Source organism: Hyperolius riggenbachi, chromosome 4 (assembly GCF_040937935.1).
Source record: "Hyperolius riggenbachi isolate aHypRig1 chromosome 4, aHypRig1.pri, whole genome shotgun sequence".
Classification (NCBI taxonomy): Eukaryota; Metazoa; Chordata; class Amphibia; order Anura; family Hyperoliidae; genus Hyperolius; species Hyperolius riggenbachi.
In genome coordinates this window covers 290,855,733-290,876,183 of record NC_090649.1, presented here as the reverse complement: position 1 = coordinate 290,876,183, position 20,451 = coordinate 290,855,733, and the positions used below count along the sequence as shown (strand labels likewise).

General features: G+C 43.2%; 1 protein-coding gene across 50 annotated transcripts in view; it reads left to right on the top strand.

Annotated features, from left to right (window-relative positions):
* LOC137503854 (titin homolog) overlaps positions 1 to 20,451 on the top strand; it is a 1,065,379-nt gene that overhangs the window by 928,797 nt on the left and 116,131 nt on the right. For all 50 annotated transcript variants that reach the window (XM_068231415.1, XM_068231409.1, XM_068231432.1 and 47 more), the window contains 4 exons: positions 1,018 to 1,068; positions 1,738 to 1,785; positions 15,757 to 15,801; positions 17,401 to 17,448. In XM_068231415.1, coding sequence (XP_068087516.1) covers positions 1,018 to 1,068; positions 1,738 to 1,785; positions 15,757 to 15,801; positions 17,401 to 17,448 — 192 coding nt within the window. The remainder of the gene's footprint in view (positions 1 to 1,017; positions 1,069 to 1,737; positions 1,786 to 15,756; positions 15,802 to 17,400; positions 17,449 to 20,451) is intronic.

The window sequence follows — 20,451 nt, the reverse complement described above, 5'->3', positions numbered from 1 at the left end:
TCTGGGTTTTTACCACAAGTGTCAGGGTAGTCACCCCCTGTTCCCTGAGCAAAAATTTGGGTTGAGCCGATTGTCCATAATATACACACTGAAGCTGCATAAGAGGAGGGAAACATTTCTGTGCCCCTCTTACAGAGCCACCCATAGTCATAGATAATGTTGGCTGGCATGGGTGGAGGGGCAAAGCCCCATGCTGGCCGGCTCAGCTCACGATTATGTTATGGTTTTAAAAAAAAGATTAAAGTATGTTTAAAAAAAATGAATACTAAACTAATAATGAAGCAGTACGTAAAAAGTAAACACTTGCTAATGCACTTGAACATTAGGCTGCTACTCAAGTCAATTACTTTAATATAATACAGTAGAATTTTCACAGGCACTATTATGGCTAAATTCACAATTTAATTAGTCAGAAAACTGTGACTGATGCACATAGAGACCTGCAACTCTGTCGGACCCAATGTACCTAAAAACATATAGCAATTAAAAGAAACAAGAGGGAAGAGTTCTCCCTCATTTGATTCTTCTTATTGTTGTGTGTGTAGCTAGACACCTTGTATTAGTAAGGGTATATTTCCACTAGTTCTGCATCAGTTTTTCTGCATTTAGATTTCTGGATATGGCTATTATGCGGCCTCATTGACATATATTAGCCGCAATTCGCATCCAGATCCCACCCGCATGCGGAAAAATGAGGCATACCATTCAGATTTTTTTATGCACTGCATCGCGTCCAAAAATGTGCATTCAGTGTAAATAGCTCCATTCACTAATGTGTTGCATTTTGGATGTGGAAATTTGCATCCGGAATCCGAGTGCAGTGGTAATAGGTCCATACTGTAACATTTTTGTTGACGTCTTTGTTTTTTACTTTATATATTCCATTGTCCCACAGAAGATGGTGGTAGTATATATAAAATAATAATTATTATTATTAGTAACAGAAGTAGTTCTAGTGGTAGTAGCAGTTGTTGAAGTAGGTATGTTATAATGCAAACAAAATATTTAATATTGCAGAGAAGCTAGCAAAACAACAAGAAGAAAAAGTACCCACAGAACCCAAGAAAGGTAAAAACCTTACTTAATTATTTATTTATTGGGTTTGTTTGTTTTGTAGGTGTGAAGAAAATGGGAAATGTGGAAGACTGTATATTTTATTAGCACCTTCTCTAAACCTAAACCGCCAGCCTGTAGTAGTTGTACATGGCTGTGCCCATTTAGTTATCTGTGAGAGAACTCTAGATGTTCTGCTACCCCTACTCCTTCCTAACTCTGAAGCCTCTAACACACGCTGCTCTGTTGTGTTCAATGCTGTCATCCTTCAGCACCTGACCCCACCCAGTGACACATCTGTACAGCAGAGATTTGGAGTACCAGGAGTTCTGACACCTGTGCGTGACAATTATGGTGCATATGAGGGCACTATAAGGCTAGCAATGCATGTTAAGATTAAGACAATCTTTTCTACAGAATTAAACAGTAAGATTAAAAGCAATTTGACATCAATTCATTCGATTTTTTTTCAGCAAGTTCCATCATTCTATCAACTGGAACTGCTTGAAAATTCTGCTCATACTCAATTCAACTTAAACATTCTAATGCAACTGAACATTGGTTCAGACACTTTTACAATTGTTTGTTGCTGCCAAAGTGCTCAATAATTATATAACTACATATAAGCGTCTAATAACTAGTTTTAAGTATGGAGTTGTTATAATATTTAAATTAACATTACAGAAAAAACAGAAAAGAAAGAAGAACAAGTACCTAAGGAACCCAAGAAAGGTAGACAAATTACTTATTTATTTTTGAATAAGGATGATACCATTTATTGGCTAACTTAAAATAATAAGAGTAAGCTTTTGGAAGCCTTATTTTAAATGTTTAAATCGGTTTTCGTGGGGAGTGAAGAAAATGGGAAATATAGAAAACTATTGTGTGTGTGTTATAGCAATTTCTCTACACTTTTATTGCTGTCTTCTGGGACTTGTTATACTGGGCGCATTTAGTTATTTGCGAGTGCAGCACCACCATCTTGCTTCCTAACTATGATGCTGGCCAAACATTAAAATTCCAGCAGTATGACCAAGTGATCTCATTTATCTGCAATGTATCTGCTGAGCCCTGCATTGTAGAGAATTATTGCAGAGCTTTCAGTGGCAGGAAAGTGGACAACTTTGCTTTTTTTAAAAAACACTTGCCATTATGAAGTGTCTAGTGTTACTTTTCACGCCATCAAAAGCATGTTTTGTCCTAGATGAGATTTTGACTAGTATTATTTTTTAACCGGCCTGGCATTCTATTAAGATTGCCAGGCTGGCGACCGGCCGTTTTTTTTTAATTAAAAAAAAAAACTATTGCATGCAGCCAACTGAAAGTTGGCTGCATGAAAGCCCACTAGAGGGCACTCCTGATGCGTACTTCTGATCACCTCCGGCGATCAGAAGTAACAAGAGAGGCCGCAATGCGACGCGACGAGCGGAGTGACGTCATGCCGCCTCCGATGTCCAGCTGCACTGGGCTCGGGCGGCTGGGGGGACCCTCTTTCGCCGATGCACGCGGCACATCGCCACACTGCGGCAGCAATCAGGTAGCACACGCGGCTGGCAAAGTGCCGGCTGCGTGTGCACCTTTTTATTTCATGAAAATCGGCCCAGCGGGGCCTGAGCGGCAGCCTCCGGCGGTGATGGACGAGCTGAGCTCGTCCATACCGCCAGGCTGGTTAAAGAGACTCTGTAACAACTAAACTGAACACCCCACACTACGGGATATCAACCTGTGTATCTACAATATGTATGTAGTGCTCGTCTCACCTTTCTATAGATATATCAAACAATTTGGTAAACCAAAGGGAGCTCATAGCAAAAGAATATAAATTTATTAATACACAAAGCAATGAATAGCAATAAATGCAGAACTGCCAACAATATAAAAACACCCTCCCTAAAACCAAACCAGATCAATGGGATAAATAGCATGTGTCCCTAATAGGAGTGCACTTCCTATATACTGGAGATTCAAGCATGCATAATATCTTCAGGCCCAATTGAACTGTAAAGTGATGGTGTGCAGCTGATCAGCCTCATAAGTGTGGAAGATCTTCAGATTCCCCCCGTGTGCAGATAAGCACGCCTCTGTGTTGAACACTTACGCAGCCATTACTGACACAGGCAGTGTCAAACCTCCCCAGCGTCAAAGGAAATTCAAGCCAGCTATATGCAGTAGTGTTAGTCCACTCACGTGTGCAACCTCTGGGCACCCGGCTGCCATGCAATTCCTCACTTCCCAGACGGGACTCGTGGTGTGGCAGCTCTCTCCTCCGTAGGTTGCGGGGTGCGGCGAGTGTAGCCGTATGCGACCCGACCCTGGACCTTGGATGCTGCCGCTGTTTGGAGGAAGGTTGTGGAGGCACGGGGGGAAGCCACGCCTACCGGCCGAGGAGCGTCACCACCACGTAGCACGTGACGCGTTTCATCCAATCAGGATTTCATCAGACGTGTGACGTCAGGGTAAGACGCTTTGCTTTTATGCCCATCTTGGGCTTCCCAAATTTGCATAAATTTTAAAAAAATGTCAGTTCAGCGTATGCCATATATGAACCATGCAAGAGGCAGATCAGGTGTAGCAACACAATGCTCCTATTCATAGGAACACCTTAATGTTCAGATCTTTATTTAAACCAGTTGGCATCAGACTCCCACATCTATAGATTAACTCCGACTCCTTCTTTCTGAGTTCACAATCAAAGTCGCCCCGTCTGGGGCTAATGTTCAGTTTATATATTCCCATGGCCATCAGACCTTTTGGGTTTGCATCGTGGTCAGATTTGAAATGTAGCACCATTGGGTTCAATTTCTTTTTATCAACATTAGGGTTCCTTATATTTGCCACATGTTCTCTTAAGCGTACATTGAGGGCTCTGTATGTTTTGCCAATGTATATACGATCACATGGACAGCGGATCTGATAGACAACCCTTTCAGTATTGCAATCAATTCTATCATTGACATGAAACGATTCAGATCGATCCCAATTGTAGTACATAGTGTCTTTTTTAATGAATTTATATTCTTTTGCTATGAGCTCCCTTTGGTTTACCAAATTGTTTGATATATCTATAGAAAGGTGAGACGAGCACTACATACATATTGTAGATACACAGGTTGATATCCCGTAGTGTGGGGTGTTCAGTTTAGGTGAATTATATACGGTTTGATATTCCTGTTAAGTATAACCTTATTGTTGATTACACAATTGTTAGCAATGGCATATGTACCTGTGTTTGAGGTTGATCAGGAGATGAGCGATGCATTTGAGGGTGTGGAAGAGGGATTTGCCAGTGAGGACAAACTGCTCTTGGTGCGGTTGTTTAGACAGCACCAACGAGTAGCAATGAAAGTGGTAAGAAAAAGATTGGAGATAATTAGCATGGATAGATATGTGGATAAACAGATAATCCCAAGAGGTATTAGGGAGAGGGTTATTCCAGCGGAACATCTTCAAACCCTCCGCATGTTACCAGACTGGTAGTCTGAATGTAAGGCACACGGTCTGAGAATTATGAAAATCTTTGTGAAAGAGGAGAAAATACAAATCATAGATATTGAAAAAGAGTTGGAGATAAGTGCTCTAAAATTAAATGAATGTAAGAAAATGGATGGCTTCAGTGAACTTAATGAAAAACTGAAGCGGGAAGTGGAAAAAGAGCAAGAAAAGATTAGATCATCTAAAGATAAGAAATTTATGAGAGATGTGGAAGATTATAAAAGAGGTGATATTTTCAACCTCGGGGGCCGGAAATACGGCTCAAGACGCGGAGGGGGAAGAAGGGTTGGCTGGGGTAGCAACTCTGAAGAATCTGGTGCTGATTCCTCTGGGGGTGAAAACTACCCCAAAAAACAGAGTATCCTAAAAAAGAATAGAAATAGAAAAGGAAGAGGTGGTAGAAGGAGAAATAACACCAAATCAAATGATAATGAGGATTTTTTAGGCGAAGAAGAAGGAGAGGGAAACGAGGAAGAGGGAAGAGGCATGTTGACAAGGGCGAGGGATCGGATGATGATGTAGTTTTAGGGGGGTGCCCAGAAACCCTTGATGTAATTAATTTAACTGATGAAAGTTTTTCGGATACACAATTAACTTTGTTGAAATATGGATTAAGTTTTTGCCCAATTAGTGGCGGTAATGAATTTGAAATTTTTAAAGATATCCAGCTATTTTTAAGACGTGTGCTTCTGAGACGGATGTACCGTATATACTCGCAAGCAAGCCGAATTTTTGACCCCCCAAAAGTGAGCCAAAAGTTGGGGGGTCGGCTTGCTTGCGAGTCATGTGTGGGTGGGTGGATAGGTGCTGTCCCTCCCCGCTCCCCCCGCGGCCACCGCTGCTATTACCTTAGGCGGCGCCGCTGCCTCTATCCCCGTCCTCCTCCGGTAACTCATTCACAGCAGCGCGCCCCCCGCTGCTGTGATGACGCAGGAAACCATAGAGAGCGGTTCCCATAGTAACGGCATCACGCTACAGGAAGCCGCTCTCTATGGTTTCCTCGTCATCACAGCAGCGAGAGGCGCGCTGCTGTGAATGAGTTACTACCGGAGGAGGACGGGGATAGAGGAAGCGGCGCCGCCTGAGGTAATAGCAGCAGCGGCGGCCGCAGGGGGAGCGGGGAGGGACAGCACCTACCCACCCATACTGGGGCATTATGCTAGCTATATGGGGCACTATACTAGCTATAATGGGGCACTATACTAGCTATACTGGGGGCACTATACTAGCTATACTGGGGGCACTATACTAGCTATACTGGGGGCACTATACTAGCTATAATGGGGCACTATACTAGCTATAATGGGGCACTATACTAGCTATACTGGGGGCACTATACTAGCTATACTGGGGGCACTATACTAGCTATACTGGGGGCACTATACTAGCTATACTGGGGGCACTATACTAGCTATAATGGGGCACTATACTAGCTATAATGGGGCACTATACTAGCTATACTGGGGGCACTATACTAGCTATACTGGGGGCACTATACTAGCTATACTGGGGGCACTATACTAACTATACTGAGCACTATACTAGCTAAACTGGGGCACTTCACTAGCTATACTGAGCACTATACTAGCTATACTGAGCACTATACTAGCTATACTGAGCACTATACTAGCTATACTGAGCACTATACTAGCTATACTGAGCACTATACTAGCTATACTGGGGCATTTTACTAGCTATACTGAGTACTACCTACCTATACTGAGCACTATACTAGCTAAACTGGGGCACTTCACTAGCTATAATGAGCACTATACTAGCTATACTGAGCACTATACTAGCTATACTGGGGCATTTTACTTGCTATACTGAGCACTACCTACCTATACTGGGCACTATACTAGCTATACTGGGACATACTGGGGGGATCACGCGGCCAGCGTTTCCTACCCCCGGCTTACATGAGGGTCAATCATTTTTTCCTGTTTTTTGGGGTAAAAGTGGGGGGGTCGGCTTACATGCGGGTCGGCTTGCTTGCGAGTATATACGGTACTCCCCTGATGCCCCCGGCGCGTCCGTGGTGTCCATGACTCCCCAATCCCCTATCGATGTAGACGATATAGATCTTGAACAGCTCTTTATTGAGACAGATGATGGCCCTCAGGACCGTTGCTCTAGATTTACAAAATTACGCCCTAAATCTTCATTTATGCCCCCTTTGGGTTCAAATAGGTATGTATCCATGTTTATGGATCTAGTCGCTGAAGACCTAAAGAATATTGATTGGCGAAAAAAAGGTAGAGATAATTTATCCAAAGATGAGAGGCTGGCCTTAACTCAATTACAAGAAAATCCCAATATCATAATAAAGAAAAGTGATAAGGGGGGAAATGTAGTCATAATGACTCGAATCAAATATGAAGCTGAGGTCAGGAGACTTCTCAGTGATCAATCCACTTATGAGAGGGTGAGAGTCAACCCATTTAAGGATTTGATAGAGAGAATTAATTTAAAATTACAGTGGGCCTTTTTAGATGGAATATTGGCTGAAAGGGAATTAAAGTACCTAATGGTGACAGAGTATACTATTCCAACCTTTTACATTTTGCCGAAGACTCATAAAAATTTGCAGGCTCCCCCGGGACGTCCTATCGTCTCAGGGAATAATAGCCCTCTAGAAAGGATCTCAAAATATGTAGATTTGAAGCTTAAACATATTGTAAGCAATTTACCCTCTTTTGTTATGGACACCAGGGATGTGCTGGCAGGCATCGAGGGGGTACATGTCGAAAAGGATTGGCTACTCGTCGGGTTGGACGTGGAATCGCTTTTTACCTCCATACCCAATGATAAAGGCCTAGAAGCCCTCGAACATTATTTGGGGGTGTATTACACTGACTATGATGGACAGGGTGAGTTTATCCTTGACCTCATGAAGATAATCTTGAATAACAATTTTTTTGAATTCAATGGAAACATTTATAGACAGAAAAGGGGCGTGACCATGGGGGCGGCGTGCTCCCCTGCCTACGCGTGTCTCCACCTTGGGTTTTGGGAGCAGGAGGTGGTGCGGGCCACTCGTGGATATGGGGAGCACGTCGCACTCTGGATACGTTATGTGGACGATATTTTTGTCCTATGGAAAGGTACAGAGGCAGATTTGAAGTCATTTGTTCTTGAGCTGAATATGAACAATAGGAATATTTTTTTGACATTCACTTATAGTCTGCAGGAAATTTCGTTTTTGGACTTACTGATAGGAAAAATGGGCACCTCCCTAACAACTAGAACCTATAGGAAGGAAACCTCGGGCAATACCCTCTTGTCTGCATATAGCGCACATCTACCTGCACAAAAATGGGCTGTTCCCACGGGCCAGTTCTTAAGGCTGCGGCAAAATTGCGCTGATATCAATGTGTTTAAAAAAGAAGCAGGGGATTTGATGACTAGATTAAAGGCAAGGGGGTACCCGAACAAAATTGTGAAAACGGCATACCACAATGCACTAAAAAGGGAAAGAAGGACCCTCCTTGGTCCAAAATTTAACCCAGAGGGGATGGAGCCTGCCTCAACCAAAACAAAAACTGACGCAGGAGTGTCTAGAATAGTGATGACCTATGGGGCTCATTTTAAAGAAGTTAGGGATATTCTTAATAGACATTGGCATTTGTTGGGGAGGGACCCGATAATAGAAAGGCTGTGGGAGGGTACCCCCATATAGCCGCCAGAAGGAGTACAAATTTGGGGGACATTCTGGTCAGCAGTGAATTTGGTTGGGACAGGCGCAAAAAAGATATACAAAAAAAGAAAAAGGGAATGTATACTTGTGCAGGTTGTGATATGTGTAGGTTCATTAAAAAAGACACTATGTACTACAATTGGGATCGATCTGAATCGTTTCATGTCAATGATAGAATTGATTGCAATACTGAAAGGGTTGTCTATCAGATCCGCTGTCCATGTGATCGTATATACTTTGGCAAAACATACAGAGCCCTCAATGTACGCTTAAGAGAACATGTGGCAAATATAAGGAACCCTAATGTTGATAAAAAGAAATTGAACCCAATGGTGCTACATTTCAAATCTGACCACGATGCAAACCCAAAAGGTCTGATGGCCATGGGAATATATAAACTGAACATTAGCCCCAGACGGGGCGACTTTGATTGTGAACTCAGAAAGAAGGAGTCGGAGTTAATCTATAGATGTGGGAGTCTGATGCCAACTGGTTTAAATAAAGATCTGAACATTAAGGTGTTCCTATGAATAGGAGCATTGTGTTGCTACACCTGATCTGCCTCTTGCATGGTTCATATATGGCATACGCTGAACTGACATTTTTTTAAAATTTATGCAAATTTGGGAAGCCCAAGATGGGCATAAAAGCAAAGCGTCTTACCCTGACGTCACACGTCTGATGAAATCCTGATTGGATGAAACGCGTCACGTGCTACGTGGTGGTGACGCTCCTCGGCCGGTAGGCGTGGCTTCCCCCCGTGCCTCCGCAACCTTCCTCCAAACAGCGGCAGCATCCAAGGTCCAGGGTCGGGTCGCATACGGCTACACTCGCCGCACCCCGCAACCTACGGAGGAGAGAGCTGCCACACCACGAGTCCCGTCTGGGAAGTGAGGAATTGCATGGCAGCCGGGTGCCCCGAGGTTGCACACGTGAGTGGACTAACACTACTGCATATAGCTGGCTTGAATTTCCTTTGACGCTGGGGAGGTTTGACACTGCCTGTGTCAGTAATGGCTGCGTAAGTGTTCAACACAGAGGCGTGCTTATCTGCACACGGGGGGAATCTGAAGATCTTCCACACTTATGAGGCTGATCAGCTGCACACCATCACTTTACAGTTCAATTGGGCCTGAAGATATTATGCATGCTTGAATCTCCAGTATATAGGAAGTGCACTCCTATTAGGGACACATGCTATTTATCCCATTGATCTGGTTTGGTTTTAGGGAGGGTGTTTTTATATTGTTGGCAGTTCTGCATTTATTGCTATTCATTGCTTTGTGTATTAATAAATTTATATTCTTTTGCTATGAGCTCCCTTTGGTTTACCAAATTGTTTGAGACTCTGTAACAAATTTTTCAGCCTTAGTTCTTCTATCCTATAAGTTCCTATGCCTGTTCTAATCTGCTCTGGCTTACTGCAGTCTTTCCTAACTGCACTGTCCCTGTAATAAATCAATGTATCTTTCCTCTGTCCTGTTTGTCGGGCTAAAGCTTGATTGTGTGGAATGTGCAGGGCTGCTTGTGATTGGTAGAAGCGATACACACCCTCTGCAGGCCCCCTGCATACTCTGAATGACTCATACACTATGCTTAGCTGAGCCTATTAGAAGCTGGTTAGTTTGTTTGTAAACACTGCCTAAAACTGTTAATTACAAGCCAGGATTGCAGCAGAGAGTGGCAGAAACAGCACAGAGGGGCACAGGAGAAAATAATGAATAGAATGGTATGCTTTTTATTGTAAGAATATTAGAGTACAGATTCTCTTTAAAGCTGGAGGTATTTTGGAACTTCTGTCTCCAAATTAGGTTCCCTTCTGGCCTTAATCCTCAGTGGGGTTAGATTTGTTATAAAAATTATAATTTTGATTGCTGTTTAGTTTAGCAAATTCATTGTTAAGGATTATTGTATTAGGATGTGTATCCTTGTAAGCAGCTAGTAAAGATATTTGTGAGGCTAAGCAGTCGACTTTTCAGTTGTTCAAACTTAAAAATGAATGATACTTAATTTTTGAGGCACCTTCAATGTTGTGAGAAGTAGCTAAATATGTGACTGCATTGCATCACTAGTTGTTTTATTAGTGCCTCCTGTTTTAGTACACATGTCTTTTAAACTGCAAATAATAATAAAAATACAGACGTGCCCCAACTAGAGATAGGCAGAACGGTTCGCCTGCGAACGGTTCCAGGCAAACTTTGTTGGTTCGTGTTTGCCTGGACCATGCAAACTTTTGCGGAAGTTCGATTCGCCCCATAATGCACTATGAGGGTCAACTGTGACCCTCTGCATCACAGTCAGCAGGCACATTGTAGCCATTCAGGCTACACTAAGCCCTGGAGCCCCACTCCCCCTTATATAAGGCAGGCTCGCTGGCCATGACACTCACTCGTGTGCCTGCTGCAAATAGACAGACTAGGGAGGGAGAGCTGCTGCAGATTTTTTCTCCTAAGGGAAAGATTAGTTAGGCTATTGGCTTGCTCCTGGCTGATTGTTATTGCTAAAATAGCACCCCTCAACAGCTCTTTTGACAGCGAATGTTTTCCTGATGTGTTTTTTTTTGTGTGTGTTGCTCACTGACACTGACATTATACAGCCCTATCTGTTGCAGCTGGACCTTGGTAATTGTTATTAGTGTGCCAGCCAGTCCCTGCCTAACTATCTATACTGGGACACCTACCTATGCCTACCTAACTACTGGGGCACCTACTTACCTATACGGGGACACCTACCTACCTACCTATACTAGGGGACCTACCTATGCCTACCTACCTATAGTGGGTCTCCTACCTATGCCTAGCTAACTACTGGGACACTTACCTATGCCTACCTACCTATACTAGGTCTCCTACCTATGCCTACCTACCTATACTGGGTCTCCTACCTATGCCTAGCTAACTACTGATGCACCTACCTATGCCTACCTACCTATACTGGGACTCCTACCTATGCCTAGCTAACTACTGTGACACCTACCTATGCCTACCTACCTATACTGGGTCTCCTACCTATGCCTAGCTAACTACTGAGGCACCTACCTATGCCTACCTACCTATACTGGGACTCCTACCTATGCCTGCCTACCTATACTGGGTCTCCTACCTATGCCTAGCTAACTACTGAGGCACCTACCTATGCCTACCTACCTATACTGGGATTCCTACCTATGCCTACCTACCTATACTGGGTCTCCTACCTATGCCTAGCTAACTACTGGGACACCTACCTATGCCTACCTACCTATACTGGGTCTCCTACCTATGCCTAGCTAACTACTGAGGCACCTACTTATGCCTACCTACCTATACTGGGACTCCTACCTATGCCTACCTAACTACTGGGACACCTACCTATGCCTACCTACCTATACTGGGTCTCCTACCTATGCCTACCTACCTATAATGGGTCTCCTACCTATGCCTAGCTAACTACTGAGGCACCTACCTATGCCTACCTACCTATACTGGGACTCCTACCTATGCCTACCTACCTATACTGGGACTCCTACCTATGCCTAGCTAACTACTGGGACACCTACCTATGCCTACCCACCTATACTGGGTCTCCTAGCTATGCCTAGCTAACTACAGAGGCACCTACCTATTCCTACCTACCTATACTGGGACTCCTACCTATGCCTACCTACCTATACTGGGTCTCCTACCTATGCCTAGCTAACTACTGAGGCACCTACCTATGCCTACCTAACTCATGGGACTCCTACCTATGCCTACCTACCTATAATGGGTCTCTTACCTATGCCTAGCTAACTACTGAGGCACCTACCTATGCCTACCTACCTATACTGGGACTCCTACCTATGCCTACCTACCTATACTGCGTCTCCTACCTATGCCTAGCTAACTACTGAGGCACCTACCTATGTCTACCTACCTATACTGGGACTCCTACCTATGCCTACCTACATACATGAAGATAATAAGGTTGTTGCTTCATTGTGGACAGACCAAATTTGATCTGCTGGACAGTCACTGTTGTTCTATCATTGAGCTACCACAGCCCGGCGACCATATGGGCTGGAAAACTGCCACGGCCTGCACTCTGGCCATGTTGCGCATCAGTCTAGCACGGCCGTCACTACGCAAACAGCTGTGTGCGGTGCGTTACACAGTGAGTTTGGTGTGTCAGTGTGAAGCAGAACTCTAATTACACTCCCTGATTGATGTATACACATGCAAGATGTTTTAAAGCACTTTAGGTCTGCAATTTAGCATTCAATGTGATTTCTGCCCTTAAAACGCTGCTTTGCGTCACATCCAGATTTTTCCCCCGGGACTTTGGCCATATATCCCACTCCGCCATGCCCCCCTCCAGGTGTTAGACCTCTTGAAACTTTTTTTCCATCACTTTTGTGGCCAGCACAATTTTTTCTATTTTTCAAAGTTCGCATCCCCATTGAAGTCTATGCGGTTCGCAAACTTTTACGAGAACCGAACCTTCCGCGAAGGTTCGCGAACGGGGTTCGCGAACCTAAAATCGGAGGTTCGGCCCATCTCTAGCCCCAACATTTTGGTTTCGCATTATAGAGGAATCAGAGAAGAATGAAACAAATTGTGGTGCTGAGAAGAAATAAATGGTTGCAGAGAATATTTCAGCACATTCTCATTTCTACATGGGAATAGAGATGGCCCGAACTGTTCGCCGGCAGGCAGTTCCTGGTGAATATCGTCTGTTCACATTTGCATCTGTTTGTGAACATATGACGTTTGACCCACCCATATACATTATAAGGGAGCCAAAAGTTGACCCCTCACCCCAGAGTCAGCAGACTCATGGCAGCCAATCAGCTATCCCTTCCACCTGGACCACCTCCCCCCCCCCCCCATCTATCAGAATGCCACCACAGCAGCCACTTTGCAGTCTGTGTTTAGTTTCTGTGCTAAGCGGAAGGGGGAGAGTGTGTTGCTGACAAGGAAAGAGTTAGTTAGGCCTGTAACAGTGTCCTGAATAGCTATTGCTGTTCTGTGTGTCCAGTGTACAAGTATGCTGTTGAAGACAGGGCTGCTAGTCCTAGTAGTGCACTTACTAGATAACCAAATAATCCTTCACCAACACTACTGGTACCTCATATCCACTACTACTGCCCTGCATAAAGCCTCACTGGCAGGGCCTATATTTTAAGGTGATTGTTGCACATAGCATAAACCTGTCACCTGACCTGTGTGAAGTTAACATCAGCTCCTCTCTGGCAGAGTTTTTCTTTTTTTTTATATTGTAATATTGTAAAAAAAGAAAAAATTACAGGCAGGGGCAGGCCACACCGCAAGGATTGTAGGGGTCATGCTGCTGTGATTTCCTGTGGCCCTAGCATATTGCCCAGTGTTCAGAGGCCATGTACCATGAATTTACAAAATGCCACAGAAGTAGTTTACTGGCTTACACAGCAGCACACCCCATTTTCTACCGCTTCTGCTAGGAATCTTGCCACAGCATCCTCATCCTTCTCTGATATGGGCACGCCACAACATCATTGAACAACCTCAACCCAATCATAGGGGCTGGAAAACCACGATCACCTGCACTCCCACGAACGTGTGCACAAACACGGTGACCATCACCACTGCACAAAGATTGCCACTGAGAAGACTAACATTGTCCTGCAGGTGTCAACCAGTAAAAACCATAAATTCTATATTTGATCAGTGCGCTCCTCAATAGATATTCTAAATATTAATAAATCTCTGTCTGGTCGGATCGCTATTTTTCAATTGTGTGTGTCACACTACGTACAAAATTTCTATTCTATGGAAACAGCGCTCAACAACCCACATATTAATACACAAGATTCCACATTTTAAAAAGTCCACAACACCCTCAATAGGTGTGATCCACAGGTATCCAGTTAATAGTCCAACCAATATTTCTTCATATACAGTTCATAGCAGTAATGATATATTCTCACCGGAACAATAGGCCAACCACTAACGATTAGCAATCGCGTTTTTGGACCATGCTAGCACACGAACTCCTCCACTGATATAGGACTCCTCAGATGTGTGTATACATGTCATATGAAAGAGAGACACAGCAATAGTGTGATACCGTTTACAGAGCATACACTATCCAGCACCACCAGTGCTCCCACTCCACTCACGGGTCACCCTAAAGTGCCTCCACCAGCTATGCACTCAAGCCTCTCACCAGATAATATGGCCGACCCTTCACAGACCAGCAGCTCTAGCTTGTTGTGATGACTTTCTCTTGTGTCAGCAAAGAAATGATCTAGGGCTCAAACAGGTGTACCATAGCGTAATTCCATTTAATAAAATATATTAAAAAGAGCAAGTGCACTTACAAACATCCAGTTAAAATGCGCATATAAAACAATCCTCGAGGTGATCCAGCGTCTGACCGGCTCCTACAGCGCCGCCCGACTAGTTTCGTCACTTGGACTCATCAGGAGCTTAGCTAATAGGAGCCTGCAGACGCTTTTAAACAGTTTCCACATCACATGACCATATGATTCAGTGAGCGCCATTCGCTGAGCTCTTTAGCTCGTTTCTAACCTCACTGTCTATTGGCTCTACTTTGTGTGTTGTCAGGGACTACATTACTCATCATTCCCTAGGATCAGATCTATCCCAGGCTCTCCAATTGGGTGATTAGGGTCACAAGCCCCTCAGGGCTCCACCCCTCCAAATTCCGCCCTAAAATCCGGATTTCCGTAACTCCTATCAGGCGGACTACAAATGGCAGCATGTTGAACGGAACTCAGCATTCAAAAAACGGAATTCCGCATAAAAAACGGAATTCCGTATTAAAAAAAAAAAAGTAATAAATAAATCAAAAACGAAAAAAATGTAAACAAAAAAAATCTTTTTTTTTTTTCTTTTTCTTCCTTTCTTTTCCTTTTGATCTTGCGATCCGGAATTCCGCATCTTAAGCGGGCATAAACCTCAACAGGCTAAAATCATGGGTCCACGGCAATGCTTCGAAAAAAAGGCTACACCAGCTACCATAGGAAAGGGAAAATTCACTCACCTGATGTTATCACTAAAGCTCTGTGTGGTTGTTTGTGGTGCAGTGCAGTATATGTGGCAATTTGTTTGTCAGTGTGAACTGGGCCTAACCCTTACACTAGCTGATCGACGTGTACACACACCGAATGTTTTAAAGCACTGTATTTAGGAATGTAATGTATTTTCTGCCCTTTAGAGATTAAAACATGACTCTAGGTCAACTACATCATTTTTTGTGGGACTTTTGCCATGGATCCACCTCCGGAATTCCACAGACCAGGTGTAAGGCCCCTTTAAACAACTTTTCTATTACTTTTGTGGCCAGCAACAGTCCTTCTTGGTTTTAGAATTTGCCTGCCCTTTGAAGCTTATGGCGGTTCATGCGGTTCACCAGTTCGCAAACGCTTGCAGCAAATTTGCATTCGGGAACTGAAAATTTCAAGTTTGTGACATCACTACATGTGAAGTGTTGACTTGCTTGAACTGTAAAACCAAGTGTGCATTACCATTTGCCTTTTTCCGTGTGTTTTGCAGAAACCCCAGTGAAAAAACATGAAGAACCCACAGAACAAAAAAAAGGTAATTTATTTTAAAGTTTTTCCTCTTTGATTGTCCAGTTGGATGAAATAGGAATCCTAATCCTATTACATATATATTTTTACATGAATGGTGGTACAGAGGCCTGGTGGTCACCACTCACTCAGAGCTGGGTCCTTAGTCAAATTTTGATCAGAATGCCATTAGCATGGAGTTTTGGTGTTCTCAACTTGTTTGCGTGGGTTTTCCCCAGGCTCTCCGGTTCTCTCACCCATCCCCAAAAAATAATTGGCTCTAGTCAACAATAAGGACATAAGACAATGACTATAGTAAGGTTCAGGTTGTGGGCCCTGATGATAAACAGTTAGTAACATGACTATACACCCTGTAGAGCACTGCAGAAAATGTGTGCACTATATAGCTTCTTAATAATAATAACTGTCTGCATAGCGATTTGCAGAAAAGGAGTATATTTATTATGCATTATATTTACTTACCCGTATATACTCGGATACAAGTCGACCCCGTGTATAAGTCGACCCCCCAAATTTGACCCTCACAAGGTGAATTTTTTCAATTATTCAAGTATAAGTCTATATGTAATTATATGTAAGCCAGCCAGGTATGTGCCTCCAGTATAGGTAGCCAGTATTGTTACCCCCAGTATAGGCTAGGCAGGTAGGTGCATCCAGTGTATGTAGCAAGGTATAGTTGCCCCCAGTATAGGTAGGTAGCCAGTATAGTTGCCCCTAGCATAGGTAGGTAGCCAGTATAGTTGCCCCTAGCATAGGTAGGTAGCCAGTATAGTTGCCCCCAGCATAGGTAGGTAGCCAGTATAGATGCCCCAGCATTGATAGGCAGCCAGGCATAGTTGCCCCCAGTATAGGAAGGTAGCCAGTATAGTTGCCCTTGGCATACATAAGTAGCCAGTATAGATGCCCCAGCATTGATAGGCAGCCAGGTATAGTTGCCCCCAGTATAGGAAGGTAGCCAGTACAGTTGCCACCATGTATAGGCTGCAGCGGTGGGGAGAGCAGGTATGGAGGCAAACATCTCACCTATCTTCCATCTACTTCCTCTCCCAGACATCCCATGCGCTGATACCAGCGTCTCCTGTGATGACATCATCACAGGAGAGACGCTGGTATCAACACAAGGGGATGCGTGGTAGGTGGAAGATAGAGGCTGTGGTGCGATGTTTGCCTCAATGCTGCCTGGCCCGCTCTCCCCGCCGCTGCAGCTGTCCGTTACCACATCCACCGCTGGGCACAGTCTGCTCTCTTCTCCTCGCTTCTCCTCCACTCGAGCTGTAACTTCCGCTCCCGACGTCATGTGACATCGAGAGCCGGACCATCTCTGAAGGGGGTAGACGCGAGTGAGGTAGAAGAGAGGAAGAGAGAGGACACTGCGCCCAGCAATGGATGGTGAGTATCCCCTCCACACACACCCCACATCCATACCCCACCCCCCCACCCCACACAGTCTGTAAGTCACAAAATTAAGGACTATGTGACTATAAGTCGACCCCCCCCCCCACTTTTGTACTTTGGGTCAGTCCTAAATTTTGCGACTTATAGCCGAGTATATACGGTACATTCTTGCTGTAAATAATGCTTTAATTGTTTTAATTTAAAATTGCAGAAACGCTGGATAAGAAAGAAGAAAAAGCACTCCCAGAACCCAAGAAAGGTAGGAACCTAAACAGAAGATATCCATTATGTGTGGAGAAACTGGAAGCTATGGAATGTTGTTGTGTATGCCTCAATATTTTCTCTAAGCCTAAACTAGGAGCATTTTGCAGTTTGTCAGTGCTTTTTTTTTTAGTTTCCTACAAGTTACAATATTTGCAATAAAGGCAGCAGTGGCTATATTTTCAAAAAGATTAATATATGAATAGACATGCTATAGGTGCAATGGCATTTTCATGCAGATAACAGTATTCGTGTGTAGCAATTTATATGAATTCTATACTTGCAAGCCAAGTTAGATGAAGTTAGATGAACTGCTGTTTATCTCATAAAACAATGATACAACATATCGTAACATCGATTATTTTTGTTTATATTTTTTGTAATTGAACACAACAAAAATAGGTATATTCCATTATGGTCCGGGAATGTCCCTTGATCCCATTTCTGAGCAATATTCTTTGCTCAGGTCAATGATCATTTCTTCATGGTTATAAACATTACTTAACGGGGCACTATGGTGAAAAATTGTAAAATTTAAAATATGTGCAAACATAGACAAAGAGGAAGTATGTTTTTTCCAGAGTAAAATGAGCCATAAATTACTTTTCTCCTATGTTGCTGTCACTTACAGTAGATGGTAGAAATCCGACAGAAGCAAGAGGTATTGGACTAGTCCATTTCTTCATAGGGGATTCTCAGGGATTTATTTATTTTCAAAAGCACTTAGTGAATGGCAGTTGCTCTGTCCAACTGCCAAAAAATGTGTAGCAAGCAGGGAAGCTGGCCAGCATCATTGTTTAAATCCATTTTAGGGAATATCTTTATAAAGAATAAAAGCCTTGCTGAGAATCCCCTATAAAGAGATGGACAATTCCAAAACCTGTCACTTCTGTCATATTTTTACTACTTACCGTAAGTGACAGCAACATATGAGAAAGGTAATTTATGCCTCATTTTACTCTGGAAAAAAGTACTTCTTATTTGTCTATGTTTGCACATATTTTAAATATTTCGCCATAGTGCCCCTTTAATTACCACAAATGTATAATACAATGTATCAGACAAATCTGAAATTGGAAACCCTTTTAAATATTAAAATTCAGTAACTAGAATTGTCATTAAGATATGAAACAAACTCATGTAGTAGATCTGTGGGGCTATTTTTTTGTAAGAAAAAAAATATATAACTGGTCTAGTGACCCTAACACATAATGGGCCTGATCTAATTCACTTTTTCGCCTATGTTTTCTCAAAATATATACTTTCACATTATAATAAAATTCATTGTAAGCCTCCAGAAATTTAGAGAGATACTTACCTTAGGAGGGGGAAGCCTCAGTGTCCCAATGAGGCTTCCCCCTTCCCCGTAGGTTCAGGGTATCCAGCGCTGGCTCCCCCGAATGCTCCCCCAATCCTCCCTATGAGATGGCCATTCCAGAACATTGTACTTGTTCCTCTGCATGAATGCCTTAGCTTTGTCACTGATTCCTGGACATTGTTCTCCAAAATATGCTGATACTGAGTGGAATCCATGTGTCCCTCAATGTTGACAAGTTTCCCAGTCCCTGCACTGGCCACACAGCCCCACAGCATGATGGAACCACCACCAAATTTTACAGTAGGTAGCAGATGTTTTTCTTGGAATGCTGTGTTGTTTTTTCTCCATGCATAATGCCCCTTGTTATGCTCAAATAACTCAATTTTAATTTCATCAGTTCACAGCACCTTATTTCAAAATGAAGCTGGCTTGTCCAAATGTGCTTTAGCATACCTCACGTAGCTCTGTTTGTGCTGTGGACAGAGAAAAGTCTACCTCTGCATCACTCTCGCATACAGCATCTCCTTGTGTAAAGTGCGCCGCATGGTTGAACAATGCACAGTGACTCCATCTGCAGCAAGATGATGTTGTAGGCCTTTGGTGCTAGTCTGTGGGTTGACTCTGATTGTTCTCACCATTTGACTGTTCTCACGGTTTGTCGCTGTTTATCCAAGATTTTTCTTGGTATGCCACTTTGAGCCTTAGCTTGAACTGAACCTGTGCTCTTCCATTTCCTCAATATGTTCCTAACTGTAGAAACAGACAGCTGAAATCTCTGAGACAGCTTTCTGTATCCTTCCGCTAAACCATGATGGTAAACAATCTTTGTCTTCAGGTCATTTAAAAGTTGTATTGAGACCCCCATGTTGCTACTCTTCAGAAAAAATAAAAGAGGAGGGAAATTTACAATTGACCCCCTTAAATACTCTTTCTCATAATTGGATTCACCTGTGTATGTAGGTCAGGTGTCACTGAGCTTACCAAGCCAATCTGACTTCCAATAATTAGTTTTAAAGGTTTTGGAATCAATAAAATGACAACAGTGCCTAAATGTATGCTACTGCCTAATTTTATTTAAACAATTATTGTGCACTTTCTGTAAATCCAATGAACTTCATTTCACTTCTCAAATATCACTATGTGTGTCTCCTATGTGATATATTTAACTTGGCATTTTTTGTCATAACAACCAACGATTTATACAGGAAAATCAAGCCAATTAACAAGGTTTCCCAAACTTTCGCACCCCACTGTATATTTACTTCGACGGGATCCAGCACAGGCGCAGCAGTTCTTCATTCGGGCTAGGCGGAAATAGCCGAAACCAATCGTATCCACTCTACTGCGCATTCGCAAAAGGACTTTGCCTGCGCAGTAGAGCGTATAGATCGGGTTCAGCTATTTTCGCCTTAACTCGAATGAAGAGCAGCTAGTGCACCTGCACAGGATTGCGGTAGGTAAATATTTACCTTGCCACACTTTTGGGGGACCCTGGCACTTGAACGAAGGGATGGAGGTAAGTATCCTCCAGAGGGGGGTTTTCCATTACAAGCTTTCTTTACGCAGAAGACATACAATTTAACTCCTAGGAGAAAACGTAAACAAAAAGTTAATTGGATTGGCCCTATATATGCAGTTAAAAGGATTTACATCTACAAAACTGTAGAACTTTATATAGTGACT